The sequence below is a fragment of the Sturnus vulgaris genome, chromosome 10 (assembly GCF_052056855.1).
Source record: "Sturnus vulgaris isolate bStuVul1 chromosome 10, bStuVul1.hap1, whole genome shotgun sequence".
Classification (NCBI taxonomy): domain Eukaryota; kingdom Metazoa; phylum Chordata; class Aves; order Passeriformes; family Sturnidae; genus Sturnus; species Sturnus vulgaris.
In genome coordinates this window covers 2,210,785-2,235,740 of record NC_142252.1, presented here as the reverse complement: position 1 = coordinate 2,235,740, position 24,956 = coordinate 2,210,785, and the positions used below count along the sequence as shown (strand labels likewise).

The 24,956-nt window shown below is 44.1% G+C and overlaps 1 protein-coding gene across 1 annotated transcript in view; it reads right to left on the bottom strand.

Annotated features, from left to right (window-relative positions):
• GPC1 (glypican 1) overlaps positions 1–24,956 on the bottom strand; it is a 191,757-nt gene that overhangs the window by 76,335 nt on the left and 90,466 nt on the right. The window contains exon 2 of the mRNA XM_014870295.2: positions 18,757–18,915. Coding sequence (XP_014725781.2) covers positions 18,757–18,915 — 159 coding nt within the window. The remainder of the gene's footprint in view (positions 1–18,756; positions 18,916–24,956) is intronic.

Sequence of the window (24,956 nt, the reverse complement as noted above, 5' to 3'; positions counted from 1 at the left end):
TGCCACAGTGTCACTTGTGCTTTCAAGGAGAAGGACAGCTGTCATTCCCTTTCTCTGAAGAGAGCAAGCACACTGCCTTGCTTAAGAGAACTAATTTTTCTTGGATCACTCTAAATTATCCTACCTGTCTCTAGGAAAAGGAAAGGTGAAGTCCATATTAATACTTTTTGCTTGATTTCTGCTGACATATATACAGCACTTGGTTCCATATCCACCTTGTTGAGCTACTGTGAAGAAGGTGATATTTGGACCTTGACTCTAATCTGAACTGAAGCCAGCTCTACAGCCTTGGCATAAAACCAGTTTGAGGGAGGGTGCAGTTAAGCTCATCATCTTTACCTCTCCTAACGAATGAGACATTTCATATTTTAGATATTACCTCAGCAACTTCCTGCCAGCTTTAAATTGCTCTGTCATCTCAGATTAGCACTCATCATTCATGCTAATGTAAACTAAATGGTACCTCTCCTGAAATATGTGAAAGAATAAATGGGATTACAATGAGGGCTGCAGAGCATAAAATTTCTAATCCGTGAGCAACTAATTGCTGCAGGTCCTTCTCGGTACCTCCATCCACCAAGCCTCCATTTTAATCCGTGTATTTTCTATTATGTTATTTTAAGGTCAAATCTTGTTTGCCTCAAGCACACAACGATTCTCACTGGCTCCAAGGACCTATTTGCAAAAGCAAAGATATGTAACCTCAAACGAGCAGGGAAAGAGATAGCAGCACCGAGCTGCCTGTAGCAAAGCCATGCACTGGCAGGACAGCGGGGCCGAGGGCGCGCCTTCCCAACCACGTCCCGTCTAGACTCCTCCACCCGCTCCCAAAGCAAAGCCAGGCAGCAGCAGGGAGAATTATAGCCCAATACTCACTGTGACAGCGAGGAAATAGCATGGGGAAATGCTTATTTTAATGACAGAAAAATATTTGCCAGGCTTGGGCTTAGCAGCAGTAGAAATGTTATTACTTTTCGAAGCTGGAAGAGTAAATATTTCAGGGGCTATTTTTTGACACCTTCACTGTGGCTTGATTTCTGCATCTATTAAGAAAAAGCCTATATAGCCTGTGGTGTGGGAGCTTTGCAAATCTTTGCATAAAACTCCATTTTGTAAGGCACTAGTGTGATAGCATCTGTATAGAATTTACATCAGCCTGAAGAGCCACAAAAGTTAAATGTAGGTGAAAATACTAAAGTGCCCTTGTTTTGTTTCTGTAATTAATGCTAAATTCCATGTCTTCTTCATTTTATTATTTCTCAGAGTACATGGAAACAAGACAGATAAGTGTCCCATGAAGCACTGCTATGTAAAGAGGCCTGGCTGTGTACAGCTGCCTAATGTGCAAATTTGTCTTCCTTTTAACCTGAAATAACTTTCAAATGTTAGGCACATAGAAAGCTGTATTTCCTGGCAATTCCCAGTTTCATCTTCCCAGCTTGCTTATGTCGAATGGAATCCATTTCAAAAAACCATCACTGCAAGCACTTCAAACATCTTTTAATGGTCATTACTGCACCTACCTTGGGCCATCCTAAGCCTCCTATAAATGTCCATTGATTTTGGTGGGAGTGCAGAGCACTGAGCAATGACACTGGAGTACATCAGCTCCGTTACATTGCCCTGAAATTAAGCAGAGTAGAACCAATTTCTGTGCTGTAAAGTTCCAGTAACCCAGAAAATCCTGGGAAGTGCAGAAAGTGGAAAGCTTTGATGGATGTACATTTGCACATGCAGGACCATCTAGCTCTGGAAGTCTCAGAGTTATGATGAGGTACTTTGGCATCTCCCTTGTTATGTGCAGCAAGTTTTTAGTCTAATTTCTGGGTTCAGGGCTTTCTGGAAAGGAAGTCACTTCATTCTGGAATAAGGAGGAATAATAGTAAAGAAAGATGAGGTAAAGATTTGTCTACAAAAATGCTTCTTTAACGTGGATTTCTCCTGGCTATTGCTTAATTCTCAACTGCTCCTCTTTAATAGAGCCAAACTCTGTTTTAAACACATAATCTTATCTTTCCTCTATCCTACTCCTTCCGTGCATAATAAAGTGCATTCAAGGTATTTACATGGCTGTTGTTACTCAAGGATGTGAGCACCTCCTTAGTCTATCTATCTTTGTAATACCTGTGGGAGCTGGGAAAGTCCTATTACAGTCTTGGGCTCACAACATCAGAGATATTTAGGGACCTGCCACTGAGATAAATGGGATTAGCTGCCCCATGGCTTTTCTGGCTCAGAGCCTCCACTCTGTCCCTAAAATCACAAAGGACATCTGAAATGAAGCAGGAAACCACTCCTAAGAGTCTCACTACCTAGGCTGGGGGGCTCATTTCTTTCCTGTTTTGATTTAGTTGTATGCTGCTCAAGGATGAAGGTATTAGATAAGGTAAAAACCCCATCCCTGATCTCCTCTGTGTGTGAATAACTGAAAACTTTCAGCACTGTTGGCATACACAGGCTGCCAAGCACTTTGGTGTGTTCTGCTTTACTCCAGCTCAGTTTTCTCTCCCAAGGCTCTACATAAAACTGCCAAAGTAACTACCAAATCTCCTCTTTAACTCAGCACTCCTGGATTCTTTCCCTACAGAGCAGCAAACAGACTTTTATTGCCCTCTGCACCTGACTTTGTTCTGCAGAAGCACCGGTTCTTCTGCATTTGCTCCTGCAAAGCAGAGGAGCAGAGCATGCTGAGGCAAGGGATGGGCAGTGTCTGCACACCCCCCTCTTCAGCAGCACAGACACTTAAAAAGGAAATTTCCATCATTTCTGGGGAACTCCACCAGTTCCCTGCCCAGTTCTGAGCAGCAGACATACAAAACACATCAGCCACTCACCCACATGGCACAACAGGAGCAGTGTAGCTCCTGTCCTCCACGCCTGGGAATTTGTCTAAACATAGTTTGCTTCCAAACACAGGTATCTATTTCCAGCATCAAACTTCCCGAAAGCAAACAGCAAACCAGTCTAAGACAAGGTAATAGTACACAATTTTCATCACAAAACCAAACCTCACTGTGCCAAAGCTAGGCTTTCTATGGGCACCTTTGGGTGGTCACACGTGCAGCTCCCCTGAACTTCTTGCCTTTGGGGTGTCACCATGAGCACCCTGGCCTCCTGATGCAATGATAGTGACCTTTAGTGGCCAAATAGTCATTAGGACAACACAAGTGGGTATTTTTTTCTAACTGCAACCCCACAGGAAGATGTGATTTTTTTCCCCCATGGTCACTCAGCAGTCCACAGTAAGCCCAAAATAATGTTCCATCCTAATTGCCACAGACACACTCCTTTGAATAAAGAATAGATGGTATTTTCCACTTGCTCAAAGCAATTACCTCTTAAGATATGTGTTAGTTCAATCTTTGCAGGATTTAAATTAAGCCAAGTATTAAATCATCCAAAGCTAACTACCTGAACATTTTCAATGTCTTTCAGCATCTTAAAAACAGTCTTTGATGCTTGTTACTTTAAAGGCACAGAATTTTGTCTGAGAATTGACCACTTAAATTCCCTAAAGTGGAAGCTGAGAAAAACCATACTATCTATTTCCAGTCTCAAATTAATATTTTAGGTGGATTTATGTATTAACTTGAAGTGGTCTAGGATGTAAGAAAATAGAGGATTTGTATAAGGCTAAGAAACACAATGACCATGTGCATTGAGGTGGGAGTGATGAAGCTGAGAACTCCTTTAGGGATAAAGATGAGAAATGCCTTAATAAAGAATAATATTTTGTTTTGAGGCTTGCACTGTTCACTGTGCCTTAGATGTTAACATTCTAGCATGGCCACAACTTGCAGGCCCTCAGAGTATGAACACAGGTCTTGTTCAGCAGATCAGCAATTGCTTTAAATAAGAAATTACAAATTGGTCCTTAGATACTGGTTTTGCTAATCTGACCATGCTGAAAACTAATTCTATTCCTAATAGGAGTTCAAAGTACAAACTGCTTCCTCGCCCAAATTGCCTGTTTGCAGCAATCTGAAATGGAAGTATTTTATCAGCTTAGCTTGACACAGTGAATTTCTATTATCAGAAGAAAAAGAACTCACAGTACCTGATTTCAGGTTCCAAATAGTTTCAGTTCATTGTGACTCTCAGGAATTATGGAGAATATGTACTCTATTTTCAGTTTACCATCACTACAAAATACCCTAAATGTGAAACTCTGTAGATAAACCTCTGGGCTTACATACAAAGAGGACAAAAGTCCAGTGAAATAGTTAGCAAGATTTACTGCAGTACCATGACTGCAGAAGAGACCTGAGAAGATTTAACTGTGCTGTTGGTGGCTGCTTCCTTCCTGGATTGCTTGGGAAGCTTCTGGTACAGAACACAACAAACACCACAGTCCAATTCCCAAGGTGGAAGCACTTGGTCAAGGTGCTGTGCCCCATCAGTCAGGTATGACTGGGAAGTATTTTATCCCTGCTCTGGTCTGTGGTTTGTGCAGTATCACCTGCTCTCTCAAGTGCTGCCTTTTTAAAATATATTGCACTACAGAGACCTATAAGTTTTATGACAGCGTAGATTCCAATCTTTATAGTCCTTTTAATGAAAATTACCCATCATACTTTTTTTTAATGGAAAAAGACTAAACCTAAACCGTGTCTGCTGACAGTGTTCATTCCTAGTTCCTTCAAGTGTGTTTTTCATGTTGTAAGAAATACCCCTGTTCCCTCTTTGCCTCTATATCCTAATCTATCCCCTAGATGCTCAAACATGACTGCTGCTGATCAGGCTATTTTCTCTCTACTGCTGTCTGCCCAAATCTCCCTCCTCTGTGCTCAGGAATATGCCTGAATGGAGAGTATGCAATTTACTGCTTACCCATTATTTATATATTCTCTTGGTGATAAGCTAGCCCCATCTTTGAAGACAGGTCACCTTCCACAGAGATTCTTTCTGTTCTAAAATTTGGATCGTGCACAGCAGCAAAATTCTCATCCCTTACATTCAGGAGAGACAGCCTGTTAAAACTCAGCCTCTCCAGTTTTTTCACACCTATGTCTCAAGGTGGTTTTTCACCATATCCACACAGGCTCCACTTCAGTGACCATCCAGCAACCTCAACAGTCTCTGTGCCAGATCCTTGCCATGTGTATGTTTATTTAAACAGAGGTGAGGCTTTACACTCCACAAGAAGGGCCATAGGACTGGGAGCGTGTCTATCCATCTTGCAGAGACACCAGGGAAAGAGCTGCTGTGAGGACAGGCCAGTTCATATAAATGGTCTGGTTTTGGTAGTGCCAATCTCTGCCTGCTGCAGAGAAAAGTCAGAGATTCCCCAAGAGGGATGTATGGCCATGCCCTTCAGTGCAGGATGAGGTAAGTGCCTCCTCCTCATCCCTGTGCCCCACCAGCTCCATGTGGAACCTAGAGCACAGGTAACCAGGATCTCTGCCTCCCAGCATTGCACTTAGAGGCCTCACATAGACCCATCCTTCAGAAAGTCTTGCCACAGGGCTTACCTCTGCTCTAATAAAGACATCTATTCCCACAGCTGTACTTCTGCTACTGCTGTTCACTCAGCAGTTGAGTTTGACAAGCTGATTTCTCAGGGTGACTCATTCCACCCTTGCTTCACCCGGGCACACTCCCTGAGGCAGCTGTTTTTTGGGTGGAGAGGGCAGGCTTACAGCAAACTTTTCATATTTCATGCTGGCTACCTCCTCCCTTCCCTTTGAAGATGCCTGAAGCAGGTGCCTAATGACAGTCTACTACAGACACCTCCAGAAAAAGTGACCCAAACTGCTGCCATGGACACTGCCAGCTCCTCCAGGAACATTACTGATCACAGCATTGCTGACCAAAGAGCTCCCAGCTCTGAGCCTGCACCACTAGCACTTGGGATGAGCCAAGAGAATGATGCCATGGAGCTCAGGACACGGTGGTGTGCAGCTATGGCACAGCAGGGCTGAGTCTGACAGGCTCACTCCGAGCTCAGTGACTACTGACTCAAATAACAGATCATCAGATCCTGCAAATTCATTTCCCTTAGCTTGACAGCCACTGGCTTCTTCCTCTGTTTTACACACAGCAGACAAGGCCATGTTCTATTTCCTTTGGCCCCAAGAGATAAAATTTATATTTGTTACTGTGTATTTAATTTTCTGGCTTTCTTTCAGAATGATAGTCTGTCACAGCTGTATTCCCCAGTGCAAACCTGAAAATCACTGGGCCGTGTCCTAACCCAGTTACATCAACTTATTCAGTGTCAAAACTTGGCTCAGTTTTACAGAGAAGTCTTTTTGGTGAGTCAGCTTCCCAGTAAATCTTCAGAGATGTTAATCCACAGGCAGATCCCAGTCTGGTATGATACATATATGGAGTTTCCCTTGGCTAGGAATAAAGCAGAACTGCTTCAGACACGCTGTGCTTCAGTTGTATAAAATGTCTTGATTAGCATTTCTTGTTTTGTTTTGAGAAATAAAAGGAAATAACAATAGACTCCAAATATCTTTCTCATTCATAGCCAAAGCTGGTCTGAATAATTAAAGGTAATTGTTAGCTTCTAATAGCTTGGCATTTTTCACTGCACCTTCCAGAGAAGAGAAAAATCCAGACAGAAGAACTACTGAATTGTGAATGTTCTCTCAACATTCTCAGTGGGCATCTGAATCTTGTATTTAAGCCAAAACAGTAAGTAATGCAGGCAAGAAGCACAGAGAGCAATTGCTTACGGGTGACCAAAGGTAAGAAAGGTCAAACGTTTATTTCCTATGTTGCTCCTATGCATGCAGTGCCCAGAATCTTTTAATTATATTTCATGCTCCTCTGAACTTGTACAAGGGCATAAAATATATTTATAGCTCACTTAAACTCTTAGTAATGAAAGAGCCATCCTACGCAGGACCTCTGCTAATCAACTGAAGACTTTCTGTGCATTAACTTTAAAAATGTAAAAAAGTACTTGTTCCTTCTCCAGCTGAAATGATTATCACAGTCTAAAGGCAACAACAAAGAAAAGCTATTTTCTTCTTAGGTAACAGTTTGGGTCTGTATCAGTTCACCTGTGATGTTTGAAGTGCAATTTCACTGGCAATGCACATCCATTAAAACTGTTATTATAGCACTGGAAGCTCTCAACCACATGTACAAACACCAACGAAACATATAATGAAGAGATCACCCCTCTCTAAAGCTTTCCCTGCCTAACTGTGTCATTTTCTCTTTTAGACTACAACAAAAAAGGGGTAATCAAATAAAGAGGTCTCCACTTAACTAATCATACTTGATGCAAATTTCTGATGAGCAGACTGAAAAGCTCCCAGTGTAATTATACACCTCACAACAAAACTACCTGGCACCAACCTTCCCGTGCTGGGGATCTGCTTTGAGACGAATTTTAGGGAAGATCAGCCAAACATGTTACTTATGTGTGAGGCTGAGATTAAGGAAGGGAGTTGGTGCTTTATAACAGGACCAGCTGCCCTTGCTTTTCTTTTTCCCCAGAAGCTGCTGGGCCCTGGCACGCTGGAGTGGGCAGTGATGGCAGGGAGGGAGCCAGGCTGGCACCTCCTGGTACAAACAGGGCCTTACATTAGATTTTAAAGACTCCTGTAACTGCAAAGCTAAACACCCCCATACTTAGGGATCTGAGAAAATTCAAGCTGCTGGTGAATTCAGCTCCCTGATGCACGTGCTTTATGATACGATCTTTAATTAGCCTATGAGGAAATTAATAATTATTTCCGAGTGTAGGATTTGGCTGCTGTACAGTAAATAATGCCCCACGCTACCCCATGAATGGTGATGATTCAGCAGACATCATTTTTCATGTGTCCTGCAAAAGGCAAGGGGCCTGTGAGGAAAAAAACACAGTGCAGGATCACATCAATGAAGAGTAAATATCAATAGTTTATGTGTGCCAGAGAAGGAGGCACAAACTAAAACTGTAAAAAAAAATCTCAGTTCTTGTCTTTTGCCTTCTGGCTTTTTAGATATGGACTATGGGAACATTCAAATATTCAGTGTTTCTTATCTGTTGATTAGTGTTTCATATCATCAAACAGAAGATGAACTGTGGCCCAGTTCAGGGGCCTGGTGGTGACAGGTCAGGCACCACCAGGAAGGCAATGCACTACTGGGATGGGCTTCACCATGACCTGCAGTGAGCTCCACACAGAGAGGGGATGGGAGGAAAGCTGGGCTGGCTTAGCTCAGCCATGTCATCTCCAACCTGACTGAAAACTGCATGGCACACACAAAAGGCAGAGGATGATAAATCCTGCAGAAACAAGAACAGTTACGTTCCTTTCAAAGAGCTCCTCAAGCTGGATAAACCTCAGCTTTGAAACAGCCGTGTTTTCTCAGAGCTGTGGCTCGATTTCACACACATGTAAAATACTGCTTGTATTTGTCATGGGTACAGCCAACTGCACAGCTTTCCTGTTCTCCTGCAGGTGTGAAGCAGGAGGATGAGTCTCTGCTCCAGCCGAAGCAGCCAGCACTAGAGGAGGAGGAACCCTACCTCTCTCATTATTACCTGTGAGCCAGAACTGGAGAGCAGACACAGACAAGTCCTTATTTAGAGTGAACCAAGACAAACAGGATGCTCCACTTTGCCCTCAGATGTTACAAAAAAAGCACAAACTCAGCAAATTGAGGCTATACATTATTCTTGGCTATTTCCATCTATTCCATCTATTGCCTTTCTTAACACTCAGAGGGCAGGAGCAGGGCCACAGGCATGGATGGGTGCATCAGAAGAGAGCTGAAATCCTGCTCTCAGAAAAGTAAATTCCAGCCATTTCCTCTGCAAGAAGTTTTCTACATGCTGCCACACAATACTTTTATTGGCATTCATTACTCCTTGAGGATTAATTGATTCATTTTTAGCAGCATTAAAACAAGGCTGCATTTTACAAGGGAATAGCTCTACTGCTGGGGTTGTAGGAAGCTGCTCAATTATCTCCAGAACACTAAAAGCTGAATCCAGACTCAATACTCATCTTAAATTGTAACAAACATCATTTCCCCGAGCCTTGATTAACCCACAGTCTGATCCCCAGCTCACAGCTGTCTCAGGTTTTAGGAGGGAGGTTGGGAGTGCTGGTGTTTGTTTATTTTATCATTGCCACACAGCTTGGGAACCTGCAGAGCAGAGACAGTCAGCAGTGGCTACATTTCTTGCTAAACACTACTGGAAATGAAAACCAAAAAGACTGAATCACCTTATATTCACAGTAAAGTTGCTCCTCCTTTTTGTATCTGATGTCTCCTTCATTTGGAGCTTCGTTCTGTTTAAGAACAGCTGGAGACCACAATTTGGCATTCACATTTAACTAGATATTTGTGGCATTCCAGAGTCAAATTAACAAGCTTATTACCTCTTGACATGTAAAAATACTGTAATATTCATCCTCAGCAACACCTACAAAAGAACACAGCAATTCCTTTCAACTGAAATACATAAATCTATCTACATACATATACATACACACATATATATATTCCTTTATATGACCCTCTGCCTTTATCAGCATCTCCAAGTCATTGAGTTTAAATGAATTCACAATCTTAACTGTACTGCTTTGAAAAAGACATAGCAGGTACAGTGAACAATGTGAAAATGTACAGCTTGGAGATGCAGCTAAGACAAAGGGAAACAAGCATCACAGCACTACATGCAAAAATAAAGCTGGGTAATCAATAACAAGGTGCTTCAGAGAGAAAAAAATGAATCCTTTTTATTTTCTCTACTAATGAACAGCCTCACTGTTACTCTCCTGGCCTTGGGGTGAAGAGTGTGCTGATGTTACCCCGTGGTCAGCAGGAATCACTGCTGAACAATGTCAAACAACTTCCTGCAAAGGGTAGATCCTGCTGGGAAAGCAGTGGATTAGAAGGAGTATTACTAAAGACAAATCTTTAAAACCCCTGATAGAAGCTGGGTTTTCTGATTTCTATTTTTTCTTGCAGTGAAACAAACTCAGCCCATTGGTGCCTTGGCCAAACTTACAGGTTTAATGAGAATGACTCAACACTACCTGGTTTCTTCAGAAGTAGCTGTGAACTGCTGGGTAAAATAAGAGCTTTCTTTCCCTCTATCATAGTTAACTTCAGAAAATACAAGAAATAGAATCAAGATACCCCAACATTGCCTGCACAGGAAGTGAAGCAGCTCTGCACACATTACACCCTTTTAACTGTGCTTTTAAATGCATGTGTTGGCCTGAAGGGAGAAAATAAAATTAAGAATAGGAAGGGGGGAGAAGTGAATAGTTTACATCCTTAAGCAGCTATAGAAAACACAAAGGTGAAACGTTCATCAGCGAAGGTATTCAGCCTCTTTTTACCACAAAAAAAGGCTCACTTATCTTTGAGTTTCCCTGCAGACAATCAGTTCTCAGCCTGTTTTTCATAGGCAGACATCACCTTCTTATTGGCACTACTGGTACTCGTATTACACTCTAAAAAAGCAGATCAACTCCTCTAGTCACAACAGGTTACTCAACACCAAAAAAACTCTCATACACTTGCCCCCATTTTACACAAGTTATTTGCAGACCTCCCTCATGATTTAGATCATCACTTCAGAAGGGGCCTTGCACAGAAAAACCACAAATACCAGTGAGCAGAAAGCATTTAGAGCCAGTGCCTATTCCCTCTTAGGCTGGGGTGCTGAGAACAGATGTCTGGGTAGATCTTGGTTGCTAAACCCTATAAGACAGGGAATGACACGATGCCTTTTGCTGTCTTACCAGAAGAGGATCACTGTTTGATGAACTAGAGACTTGTGGCACTCCTGCACCTCACTCTACACCCAGGGACTTGAGCTCTGCTCCCATCTCTAGCACAAACCTAGGGTATGACCTTCCACTCATCTCTTCCCTCCATAATCCACTTCTCCAAACCAGATATTTGTTTATTTTTGTTTTCAAACGAAGTCCTTGGACCCGAGGTTGAGGCTCAAACAGGCAGGATGCCCTGCAGTGCATTACAGCAGCTCTTGGCTCTATAGATGTGCTGCTTCAATGGCAATAATTAATACAGCAGAATCAACAGCTTGCTGCAAGCACTTCTGGTGAGAGGGAACAAAGCGCTTTTATGATCTCAAATGAGAACAGATACTGTTATTATTTGAAGTACTCAAAATAACCCAAGCTCCTGTGTCAGGACATGCCACATATTTCAGTAGCATATTTTCCAGCTCATTGTGTTTGCTGATCTCTAGGTGGGGACAGCATCTTGTTGTTGGAGCCCCCCTGCTTGCAAATATCCACAGCACCTGCTTGGAACAGAGATGAGATTCTTGGCAAAAATCAAATTGAAGCAAAAGTATCCCCTCAAGAGCTGATTCAGAGCACCTACACTTTTTTTGCAATAAAAGCAGCCCAGGAAATCCTATTATTTTCCTCTTAGGAGAAACACTAGGCATCAGAAAGGTGAAGGGTGACAACTGCTTCATGTGAAGCCAGTAAACCAGCTAGAAAACGGCTGAGGAAAAAGTGATTCAAGACACAGGCTCTTCTGCAGAGAAACCTCAGCTGTTCACGTCCCATTCCCTGCCCTGACTTCCCTCCAGCCATCTGGGAGCAAGGCTCTGCAGCCGCTGAGGGCAACACCAGCACCTGTGATAAAAGTTAGGCTGCTTGGCTGCTTACTCTGTGAAATCAGAGGCTTTCAAAGAGATTCATGCACTGTGCCCTGAGTGTTAAAATAAACTCTGCCAACACTTTCTTCTGAGATTACTATCTGGGCATCACTAATTTCTTGCAAAATATGCCTGTGTTATCCCATATCTTGGAAGAGCAGGTGCTTTCTTTTATGTCCCCAAGCAGATGCACATTTCACTGTTCTCTGAGCACTCAGAGGCAGCTTGAGTGTGTGACAAAACATAGTGACAGTGGCTGAAACTGAGATGCCTGATGTACCTTTTCCACCTAACCTGATTTTTGCAGGGATGAGGCAGCTCATCTCTTGGGGTGTGCAGGCCCTTGCAGGAGGCATCCCAGTACCCAGTACAGTGCTCTCATCCCAGCCACTCCATCATTTTGTTCTCTTTTCTTTCAATAAAAGAGAATATTGTGCCTATGCCATCTGTTAAGCAAAGTGTTGCACGTACATTGCAATATACCCTGCAGCACAAAACACAGCCTTCCAGATTAAATGTGAAGAAAAGTGGCTGTAAGGAGACAGAAAACTCCAGGTGCTGGAGCTGTTACAGGTGAGCCTAAGCTTTTGCTTCCCCGAGGCAGCGACCTGTCAGGATTAATCTTGTCAGCCAAGGAATGTGCCTCGGTAGACACCACACCCCATTCCAGGAACCCATAAATACCAAACAAGATGCTCAGCACCACACATGAAAGCATCTCCTTTCTTCTGACCACGACTGTGGGGGAATGAGAGCCCGGCTAGCATCAATCCTGTCTTGTGCTGGGCTTTTTTTAAGGTGGTTCTTTTGAGGGGAACAAGATATGAAGTGAACATGGGTGTTTGCTGCCTTTCTCCTGTGAACACCTCCAAGGGAACCCCCTTATTTGTTTCTCTGTCCTGGATCCACCTGAGACTGCTTTTTTTTAAATTTCAGCTTAAAGGAGGTGCTCTATCTGTCTGTACTGTCCCCAAACCAACCCTAAAGAAAGGAAGTCCATGGGAGCCAGAGGAATCATCTCTGCTGGCCTCTAAATCCTTTAGATAATGCATCCCAGAGGTAAAGCTGCAAGACAAATGGGCTTCTTCTGAATGATGCTTCCCAAGCACTGTGCAGAAAGAGGCACAAAAGAACGGTGTTTTCAGTAGTGCAATTTTACCAAAAAGGTTGCCCCTGGCTTGTCAGAAAAATGCAGTGCAGGTGATGAATACTCAGTGAAAGAGATTCATTTCCAGGTTTCTTTTCCTTCTATTTCTTTGTCACACCACTAGAAAAAATGATCAAACATCTTCCTGCCCTTAAGATCCCCTCTAACTCAGTCTCCCTGACTCAACCAGCTTTTTGTTCAGGAGCTGAACTGTTCTAGGCCCATTCATTCTTTTCCACTTGGAAAAAATGCCCATGCACAGGCACTGTTTCATGGTAGATGTTCAGCTGGGAGACAGCAGGCAGCCAATGCAAGATTGATGTTAGGAAAGACAAAGCTCACATAAGCTATGGAAGCCATCCCATGTCCCCAGCACACATCCAGAGGGACAGCTGAGCCTGCTGTCCCATGGTGTGCTGGCAGTCCTGCTGCCTCCCATCTGCCCGATGCCCCAGAGGTCAGAGCTCTCCCAAAGTGCTGAACCCATGGCCAAGGCCACCAAGTGAGCCATGCACCACAATTTCAGGGCGGAGCCCTGGCCTGGGGAGTCACCACAAGAAAGAGTGCTCCCAGGAAATGAGGGGTTTCTGGGTCAAAAGCAATACATTTGAAGTCCTAACTCAAATTCCTGGCCCTAGGGAGCAACCAGTGCTGATGCCAGGGGCAGCAGGAGGCAGGCAGCTCACAGAACGCAGCCTGTGGCTGCTGGAGCAGCTCTGCTCACTCCACAACTGCTCCCTTCCACTACCCCTGAAACCAAGGAATTTATTTCTAAACACAGGAGCATTTCCACATTTTAAGGCATAACCAGTCCCTTCTCTATTTCTACATAAACAGTGTCTTTTAGACAGCACCTCACGGAACCATGTGATGCCACCAACAAACACCCACAGCAGAGAGCAGTGGCAGCAGAACACTGCAGGTGTGGAGCAGTGCTTTTGGGACAACACATCTGGGGACACAGGCACTGCAGCCCTGTCACCCAGATAACCCTTGCTTGGGTCTTGTGTCCAACACTTTCTGCACAGAGAAGTCCTGCATCTCTCAGAGTACATCTTTTGGTGCATGAGCCACCAAATTCAGATATTTTGAAATTTCAGGTCACTGGGGTTCATGTTCATGTTGTCATCAACTGAGAAAATGTGAGCAAAATTCAGATTCAGGTCTGGATTTTGTAGTTCAGGTTTAAAGCCATCAGGGTAGAACAGAGCTCTGCCTGCTGTGCTTACTCCACAACCTCCTGATCAGCTTCCTTAAGCATTCACAGTATATATGAATGTAAATAAAAATATTTATATATGTCTCTCTCCAACAGTGCTTTTAGAGGCTGCAGCTCAAGGTACTGAGGGTTGTATAGCTCAGTTCCTCTGACAAAGACACATTTGGTTGAACTTTAAACAAGGGACCTTTAGAAATCTGTAAAATTTTAACCATCAGTGTGGAACAGCTTCTAGTACGTTTCCCACCTTGTACCATTTAAAACAATGATTCATCTTCATAAGAAATATGTAACTGTCTGAAACTAACTCTCAAATGATGTTAATTATCTGCATGGTCTGTGTTTCTGTATGCAGTTTCCAGCTATGAAGACTGGACATTATGAAAGCTTTAACAGGACATCAGCTTTCCAATGACCAGCCAGTTATAAAACACAAAATTTTTAATCTGCATTTGATTGTCACAGCTTAAAAATCACAGATTTTATGAGAGCTACAAATCATTTTTAGACTGTGCAGTGTGGACTAAAAGCCAAGGGTTTTTTTTTTTGGCTTGTTGATATTTCCTGAAAACATGAAACAATTCTGAAAGGACAGATTTCCTGGCTCACAGCTAAAGGTCAGCAGTCACACAGGGACTGTTTGCTAAGTGCACCAAAAGGAAAGATTGGCGCAACATTGCGGTATTATTAAAAAGTGATTTAAGTGGGGAAAAAGGGAGAAAACAGAGAGACAGACATGGATTAGACTCTCAACAATTGAGCTTTCACAAAGATTAGAAAAACAGCCTTGTTCCTTGCTGCTTGCAGCCCCTCACTGTCACTCCAAGCACCGCTGGCTGTTGCTCCCTCTTTCCACCCTTCTGCAGCCATCCCTGACTGCACGGCCTTGGAAAGGGACTGCTCTGACCAGGCACCACAAATCACTTCTAGAGCCTTTCCTGCACACCCCAGAAGTTTTTCCAGGCTCATTGCAGCAACAGACTATGGAAGTACAAGTTTAGTTTGTATTGGGAAGGATAGGAGTTCAGAATTCCCATGATTGTAAGCAACAGTGACATGCACTTGTGTGATATGCAGAAAAAAGCTTATTTTTTGCAGGAATCTCCCCCAGACCCAAGCAATGTTTGTATCTTGCTCTCAGCACAACTGAAGAGCCAAAGACCTGTTCTGCAGCTGTCAGAGAAGGCACATCCAGCTCACATCTGTGTCCTGAACCACTGTGTGAACAAAGCTCCTTGTCAATGTATTTAATTTTTTAATAATAGATACAGAAACTTCTCCATTCACTGACAAAGTACCAGTTTGAAAAGAGGCACATTCTACAATCAATGTTGGAAACACCTTTAAAACCGTATTTAGTACCAGTCTCAACAGAGGCTGGACCCTAGCTTCCTTTAAGACCCCCACCTTGTTTTTATCTTTATTATTCATGTTTTCCTTTCTAAATATAAGCTATATACAATTTTTCAGGCAAATAAATGCCAACTAAAACCAACCTAGCAGCCTCTAGTAGGTCTCTGCTACAGACTGTGCTCCCAGGTAACAGCATTTCCCTCCCTGTCTGACCAAGAGCCCTGGGCCATCAGAATTAACAAAGAATTTGTGCCTTTGATCCTGCTAATGAAATACCTCTACTCTGACCACAACATCCTCCCTAGCATTGAGTTATCAAAAGCATATGCTCCCATCACTCATGGTCTGTGCTTCTGGCTCTTTTTCTTTTTTTTTGAATTAAAACCAATTGGTTGTAGAGCAAAATGCTACCTTTTCAGTTAAAAGGTCAACAGCAAGCCTATAACCACATGTATAGCTAGCAACTACACATGTTGGAAGCTACAAATGTCCCCAAATTTTGCTAACTACAGTAACATACAGCAAAACAACAAACGTGCTGGTAAGCAGCTAAGCAATACTGTGGGCTGTTTAAATTTAGGCCTGGCAGATCCTGGAGGAAGGGCATCTCAGATCTTGTGTCCCCTATTGTGCAGAGAGAGCACTCAGACTGTAGGACCCCATTCCACACATCTCACTTTTGAATGCATGGCTATACCTATTGCATGTCATCTGTATGTCACACGTGCATTTTCTCTAAAAGTACTTTGTTATGAGATAAAGGACACTCAGTTCTTGGCCACAAAATGTTTGCCCCAAAAGCAGCCAAGGAGACTGAAACAACAGAGTCTGTAATTCCTTGCAACAACACAAAGCTGCAGCTCAGAGCAGAGGCATGCTGGCAATTCAGGGCTTTACAGACCACAACCTGCAAGGATGAATTATTCTCTAAAGCAAAATGTTGACCACACGCATGGAGAACATTACTTCAGAGGCAGATTGCTGTAGCCTTGCTATTTTCTGTCTAGAGCTTGAGGAATTTACAAGTAGAGACTATTGCCATGATCAGCAATGAGATTACAGGAGCAAGATTTGCTGTGATGGATCCAAAAATAAGACAGCTCCAGGCCTAAAGTTCAGTGTGCCACACCTGCTAGCAGAGAACATATGAATAATCTGATCTCCAGGCTACAAATACTTTGAGAAAGGGTTGGACATCCCCATCCAGTGGAGCCACTCTACATCCTCGTAAGGCCAAATGAAATCACTATTGTGAAGACAAGCTGTGCAACCCCAAAAGCTGCACTCCAAGTTACTGCTGAGGAAATCCTACAAACGCAGACATCCGGTGCCAGCAAGACTAGAACTCATCAATTGGACATAAAAAAGCTCCTTTATCGAACAGCTCTAAGCAGCACTACCTGCAAAAAGTCTTGTTAACTGTGAGATTAATAACATTTACTGGAAGCTAGGGCAGTTTTTGTGGCATTGTTTCAGGAGTTGAGGAGATCCCATTGCTCCATCACCAGAACTCCCTCAATTTCAAACCATTTATGTAGGAGCTAAAGAAAAAAATAATAGTACTATTTAAAGGCAAAGTCATGGTTGAAACTGAGACACAATATAATGATTTTTTTTAATCATGTCTTGCATAAATTATAAACTCTGTATTGATTGCAAGGGTAGTTAAGCAAACTAAAAGGGTATAATGGGAGCAGGAGATATCTTCCTGGCCTGTGGGCTCAAGTGAGGTTGTTCCCACTACAGAACACCAATGATCTGTGCATTATGGTCTGTTAAAGTAATACTTGGCTTATTGAACACTTACTTTGTTTGGTACTTAAAAGAAACTTGAGTATGTACCACAGAAACGAAGCTCTATCTTTGTAAAATACTGGGGAATAAAACCAAAATAAAATAAAATACTGGGGAGTAAAAACAAATGGCTCTAACTGACATCTCAACACAAGCACCCCCCTTTTATATGCTTGCTTTTGCTTACTATTACTCTTATTACTGTTATTATTATTATTAATCCACCAAGACATCACACTTAAGACTAAACTAGTTCTTCACTAGGAAATTTCTGCTTGTTAGTATAATCCTCAAAGCTTCCATCAAATTTTGCACTCTCTTACACGACAGATGCAGAACTCTGCTCTTTTGAGTGGCTGTGGTGAAAACAAAGAGCAGATATAGCAGCCAGTGCTGTGACAGGGAGTGGAGAGAGAGGGTGACAAGCACTAACCCCTGTGAAGGGCTGGATTTCAAAGCTTGGGGATTGTGCTCAGGAGCAGCTACATCAGGTCCCATTCAGACACCAGTCTGAGCAGCCACCATTGTCAGGCTCTTTTAAAAATCCTGTCTGTCACCTTTTAAGGCGGGTGAAAATCAATTAATTTTGAGCTTATAAAGGAATGCCTTTGCTGTGGCCAACCTTGGCCACACACACAATGCCTTTTGTAGAGATGCACTGGCTTTTCTTCCTATTTAGTGTAAAAGCACTTCATCTTGGCTATAAGCCTGAAGGTCAGGCTTATTTCTTTAGACCTATTATTTACTACTTGAATTTCCAGTTCCACCTTTCTGGCTATTACAGCTTCTTTCCCTGACTCCTTTTCACAGTAACTTCATATGATGACTGTTGATAAAGTTAGGAGGGCCATGATTCTAAATGTCTGACCTTCTTCAAAATCTGATAATGGATACAGTTTCTGAATCACAGGTCATCTCAATTTTGCCAGTAAACCATTTATTTCCAGTGGCCTTCAGACCTCCAGGCTTACTGTGCACTGCAAAATGGATTTTTCAGGGAACAATAAAAGTAAGAGAGCCATCCTTAGCCTCTGCTTTGCACGTTAGGAGGGATATTGGACTTTGGAGAGAATGTTTGTCCACAACATTTTATGCACCACATCTCTAAGAGCTTCCCTGCTCTGTAACATTTCCTGATGTTTATATGAAGCTGACAGCTATAAACATCCAAAACAAACTAACCTCCTTTTCACTTGCAACCTACATGGAAAGGGCAAAAAAAATCCATGTCTCCTTAAACTCTCCCCACCTACTGATGGCTATCCAGTCACCTTTACCATATTGTTGAACTTACAGTTCAAGGCACAGTGCCAGGTTTTACATCACTGCCTCAAATGCTACTCTACTGTGATAGGAGCCGATTATAGCGTGCCTGTCAAAGCTGTGCCAGTGCCAAGGCACACCAGTATCTGCCAGTCTCCTCCAGTGGCTGCTCTGAAATGGGGATCTCAAAAAGCCTTGGTCTTACAGAAACATTGCCAGAGGTACAATTCCTACAATTCCAGCAGGTCAATGCTTCACACAAAGTATTGAGAGAGATGCAGAGAAAAGTGTGTCAAACACCAGCTCCTGGAAACAACAGTGCCTGGAAAACTGAGCAGTGACTGGATCCTGAGCAGAGAGAACCAGGTATGTTTTACTCACTGTCAAAGCTTCTGTGCTGTGCTGTTAGGGTGGCCTGCACAGAGCGACCAGCCTCTTTCATCATGGCTTCAAATTCACTTCGGCTTTTGTTTGCAAAGTTCTCCTCCATCTCGCTGGTGCAGCAGGTGTAGCCTTGTGGGCAGATTCGCAGGTGCTCCCCTAAAATGAGAGAAAACTGTGTTTTAATGGCCAGGTCTGGAAAAGGGAGGATTTCACACCGGACAATCTCAGCTTAAAAATATCCCAGCTCCATGGTAGCCTGGATTGCACCAGGTCTTTCTGTCAAATTTACCACCTAATTTGAGTTCTTCTGTTTTAATACAGTGGTTGGTGTCAATGCAGGCACAAATGTTCTCACTGTTGGTTGTGCAGGAAGAAAAACTAAAGGAGAAAAAATTCATGTATGGAGCAAGGAGAAGGGAAATACACAGGGAAATACATGTGTTTCCTGCTCAAAGTCTGTCCTAGAATCCATCTCTGCCTAGAATCCCAGTAGACATGGAAGTGTGATTTAATGACAGCTGTACTCATTAGACTTAATATGTATATTAGCACAGCTGTTTGAAACTGCTTTGTCAAGAAAAGAAGAAACAACTCCAAAGTGTTCCCCTCCCTACCAATTCTATCCTGAGAAGGCATTTCCTTAACCAGAGAGGCGAGGCTAGTGAGACGTTTTCAAGAGACAGAGATGTGATGAATGTCAGTGGAATTTGGGTGGCTAATTCTTCATGTGTATTGAAATTTCAGTGAAAAAATTATCTCCGAGAAAGAGACAAGACCACCCCAAAAATGGTTGCTATAACAATCACTGATTGAATATACCCTTTGATATAAGGAAGAACAGGGAAGGTAAGAATACTCAGCAGTCAAATGGAAAAATTCTTCAGTATGGAGCTTCTCCTTCCCTCTGCAATTTCTCTTACTGTGGAGAAGCAAGTTCTTGCATAGGCAGAGTCAGCAACAATTTAAAAATAATTGCTCAAGTTCTTATAAGTCCTTATAAAGACATATCCACCTGCAAACACCCTGTGTTTCTTCTTACCCAAGCGATGAGAATTCATTTGAATGAAATCAAACATTTATTAATAAAATAAAATACCCCTCTTGTTCCAAGCATGTTCTGAGAGAAACGAATTACCAAGCAGTAACCATGTTCAAGATAATTTGATTGGGATTGCCAATGGTTTTGCTGGTACTTTTACAGGACTGCTTAATGTCATAGCTGAGTCTAAACATCTTTAAAATTGTGTTTTATCTTGAGTGTCTCAACAGCTTCAAATCCTGAACCTGCACAGTCTCCAGAGTTTCCCATATAAGTCCTTAGCTATTTCCAGTGCAAAGCTCTTAGCAAATGTATGGTGAAGGTTCTCTGAAACTAGGCACGTGTCCTACCCTTGTGAAAGTTATCTCATTAGCAGCCTATGAGCAACTGGAGTATTCTGTAGTTGACGTATTTTAGGCAGAAGCCATTCAGGAGGGTCTGCATTTTGCTGGTCCTTGGATTCCTGCTCACAGATGAGTTTTCCAAGGGCAGGCTCACCCCCACCCTTGAGCAACCTCTGCAGGGTTTGGAGTGAGCCTGCCCTTGGAAAAGAGGTTACCGTGGACATCTGCATTGCCAGTCTCTGTGATGGGAATTGCTGCTCACTGGCTTCTGTAGGAGAGCAACTCCCATTTTCAGCCTTGTGTTGTGCTCCCAGCAGAGAGGAGTGGCAGGGTGGTGTGTCCTGGGGGCAGACATCCCCCATGGGACCCACTCTCTGTCCCCATGAGTGCCCAGGCACCACTGCCAAAGCAGCAGGGAAAGCAGCAAAACTCGCTTCAATATAAAACCTCTGAGTGTAAATATCAGGTGGCTCCATGCCTGCCACACCAAAATGCAAGCTCAGTTCCAGGGCTTGCCTGAGCCTCTCCTTCCCTCACAAACGAGATTGTTCCGAGTCATTCCCCGGGCTCCTTTCTCTAGAGCTGCGTTTATCTGTACAGTGTCAGGGCTGCTGACATGTGACAGACAGGCAGGAAAAGGGAGCTGTAATTTTTTGACAAGACATGGCTTTGATTCCTGCCGTGGCAAATTAAAAACTTTTTTCTTCTCCGGCCTTTTCCATCCCATTTCTGCTGCTGCAGGATTTCTGGCAAGGATGGAAGTTCTGTGGACAGCAGTTTTACTGTGGGACGCATCCTTCCATGAGGCCTTTGATGCCCTCAGGAAAAAGCGAGGCCTTTACAGGGCCTGGCCTCTCTGAAAAGCCAATAAAGAAATGGATCCCAAGGAATCCCAGTGGTTTCCAAAAGTGCCTTTAGCACCTCAGTGATGGTGAGTTTTGCTGGTGAGGTCCTGGTGCTGCTCAGAGGCCTTGCACTCAACAACATAAGCACTGCCGCCATTCCCTGGGCGCATCCTCTGGGTGCCATTCCCCGCCGGGGCTGGCAGGCTCGGGCAAAGCCTCCAACAGCCCTTTACAAATGCCCTGTTTTGGGAAACCCAGTCAAATCAGTGGGAATCCTGGGGATGTCCCATCTCCTGGCCTGCTGCCAGCAGGGTTCAGGCAGGAGATCTGCCTGAAACTGGGAGAGCAAACATGGAGGTCCCTGCAAGGAGACACCAGTGTGCTCACCAGAGCTGCCCTTCAGGCAGGTTCCCAGCTCAGGCTTTAGAAACCAAAGAGGAAAGTGTGGGATTGACCCCAGGAGGAGAGGAGGGGAGGAAGAGCCCCGTGCCCGAGCTCCGTGATGGACACTAAGGAGCAGTGATGAGAGGTGTGCTAATTAGAACGGGACATGTCTGGACAAACGCGGCACGCTCCCAGCCCGGGTGAGGCACGGCGTGTTTGGGCAGGATGGCTCCAACCCCGCTGTGACAGCACAGCCTCCTCAAACCCAGGGGAAGGGGACAGGAAAAACAGGAGAGAGCAGGCACAGTCACACCCCAAAAGCTAAAATTGGTTAATTTTACACTAATCTGTGAATTGAATATAGAATTGTTTCCATTCTTGAACTCAGAGCAGTTTCAATCCCTTTTGAAGTAGCATTTATCTTAGCGTTCTGCAGGTGTTTGTAAGGTACTCAGCAGGTGTTTGTGTGGTGCTCAGCACCACCACACTCTATCTCAGTGGGAAGCAAAGTTTTCATCATTTATCTCTGTAACTCAAACTCAGCACATCCAGAACACTCTTACAGCACTGTGAATACGCTTTGCTTGCTTTGCTTTTTAACCTGACCCACCCTGGAAACATTCACTATTATTATTTAACCTTTTGCTATTGATTCCAAAATAAATGTGCTCCAGACCATATTTCGGTTCTCCTTATATTTCAAAGTCCCTTTGTTTGCCAGCTTGCCTTTGTCCTATTGCTGAAGCTTGCACTATAAATATCTCTGGGCTCACTTGGCAGGAGACATCTGCAGATACCTACGAGAGCCTGAGGTGTTTTACAAGGAGTAAATCTCCACGATACAGCGTGTGTTCTCTCCCCACTGCTGTGCCACACAGGTTCTCCCTGTGTACAGCTGACCTGTTGCTCACCACTTGCTGGACAGCACATGCTCCCATCCCTGGAAGAGGTTTGCAGAAAGCAGAAAGGCAGCATAGGGAGGGCTGCCCAAATCTCCTTGAGGATGACGGATACGCTTCCAGCAACTAAGGCCAGCTCTGGGTCAGGCCCAAAGAAAATTGCACTGTCCCAAGTCTGCAGTTGAAACTCAGCTCTAGACTTCCACCCCACCCCTGAGCAGGTCTGGCAGTGGAGCACAGAGGTGCCCTGGCTGCATTCAGTGGCTCAGCTAACACCAGCTCCGTGCTGCCTTATAAACCCTGGATCTGAGACACATTTATAAGTAAGAGAAGATGCACTTTGAGATGCTCTGAAAACAATCAGCTTGCCCAAGCCTTTCACAGTCACAATGTGAGGTTCAATCTGGGTCTCTTGGCAAGAGTCAGCTCTCCTGCAAAAGCTGCTGAAGCTGGGGTGGGATGTAACCCACCGACTGCATGGTCCCTTGGAAACAGGGTAGAGCAGGCATGAAAACAGCATCAAGCAAGTATTTCATTTATGATTAACTGCCCTGGAATGGAAAGGAATAGGCAGGAGGCTGATGACAAGAGAACATCCCACTGCATAGCTACAAGCTTGGATTGTCCTTGAAACACCCTCTCAAGCTGGCTAGGTTAGCAGATCATTTTGGCTATCAAATTCATTACTGCACTTCAGAGTGCTGAATATTGAATCACTCGACCTCTTTCCACTCAGGGATGGAGTTAGGCTCAGAGTCCCTGCAGGGGAATAGCCCTGCCCAAAGCCACCACTACCAGGAGCTGAGACAGGGCTCAGCTTTGGCAGGGCTCAGCTCCCTGTGTTCTTCTGCCGTGTGCTTCAGCCTCACTGCCCTGCCCACACGGGCTCCCTGGGCTGCCTGCCACAGGCTGTGTGCTGTAACACACAGGAGCTCAGCTAGCTGTGCCCAGGAAAGCTCTCCAGCTGTTCACTGCTCCTGCCTTCCACCCCACCAGCAGGCTCTGGAAACAAGACAGAAGGGCAGTCCCAGGGGTGTAAAATGCAGTACTGAGAGAAGAGTCCTTGGCTCCTTTAACCATGTAAATAGTGCTATTCCTATCCCTCTCACAGGACGTTGGAGATTGAATTAATTACAATGTTTGCAGAAGGTTTGGGGTTATGTGGCTGTGTTAGAGTATCTAAATGCAAATTATTACAGAATCATTCCTCCCAGAGGTTAATTTATTTCAGGCTGTGATAAATCCATCATAATTCTTCCCTCATATTTGTAACCCTCCTCCCACTTGCTCTCCAAACTCTTCCAACAGCTCATTTCATGCTTCTAGCCTCAGTCCAGCCCCCCATGCCAGGAGTAATTCCAGCCTAAGCTCCCTCTTGGGGGGTTTCTGGGTGGACATGGCATGTCTCAGGCAATTAGGCTTGCTGAAGTGCAAGGCATGCCAGGCATAGCAGGGATGCCAGGGCACAGCCCCTGGCCAGGTGTAGCCAGAGAGCCTGAGAGCACCTGGCAGCTGAGGAGCTTCAGTCTTCTCCTGCTGTCCCTGGTGGGCACTATGGCTCTGTTGGCCTCTCCCTCTTCACACTTAAATCCCATCCAGGCTAATGAGCATCACAACCAGCAACTGAGGACAAAACAGTGTAGTTTAGAATATGTATTTTCTTTTCTTCTTTTTTTAAAACCATGTCAGAGTGTCTACAGCTGATGCAAAATAAGCCTGGAGGTAACACAGATGTTAAAAATACCTTGCAAAGAGATAGTGCAATGAAAGTAAATCCCTTTCCTTATGCCTCCCAGCTTTTCCTGCTGCAGGTGTTCCTGTCCGCATTTGTCTTCAAATATATATCTTTACAGAGAACACAATGTGGCATGTGCTAATAAGTAGCTGACAGCACAGCCAGCACTAGCACCATGATGCTACCTTGAATCTCAGTCTTGCCACAGGTAACTCCTAAGGGGAAACAGGGGTACCCAAAAAAAACTTTTGGACTGGATATAGTCCTGGCTGACCAGCCTTGGAAGAGTTCTTCATGCCCTTTTCACTGAAAACCCTCCACTGCAAGCTCTACCAAACACCTACACCCCACAACACCCATGTAAGGTGTATAGCTCATCTCCTGTAGTAGCTGCTACCATCAAACTGAACCAGAGACCAGACTGCTCAATTAAGCAGAGTGAAAATCAGATATTTTCCCATATTGCAAAGGCAGATGTTAGCTGTGCAGCCTATTTCTTTGATTTGGAGTCAGCCTTTGGCAAAATATGATATCTTCTATTTTCTGATTATTTATTAAGAGTATCATCATTTTGGCTTCAGTTTGCACATAATGTCAGGGGGAGTCACAGCAGGCTTGAATATCAAGTATGGTACAGCAAACACTGTGATCAAAATGCACTGAACTATGCTCTCCCTGGTCTCAGTGATACAGCAGGCTGAGGTGGGGCAGGGCTCTGGGCTGGCCCAGAAAGAGGGGGCAGAATATGGTCATGAGGAAAAGTTGTGCCCAAATGAAGTCCTTGTTTTCCTGCACTTCCTAGGAAGATGCACTCTCAGGATGAGAAGCAGAGGTGGCAGGGTGCAGCTGGAAACCAGCCCTGCCATGGACACTGGGACATCTTGGATGAGCTGGCCTGGGAGCTGATGCAGCAAGGTGGAGAGGAGAGCCACAGGGAAGCTGTCTGCTTCA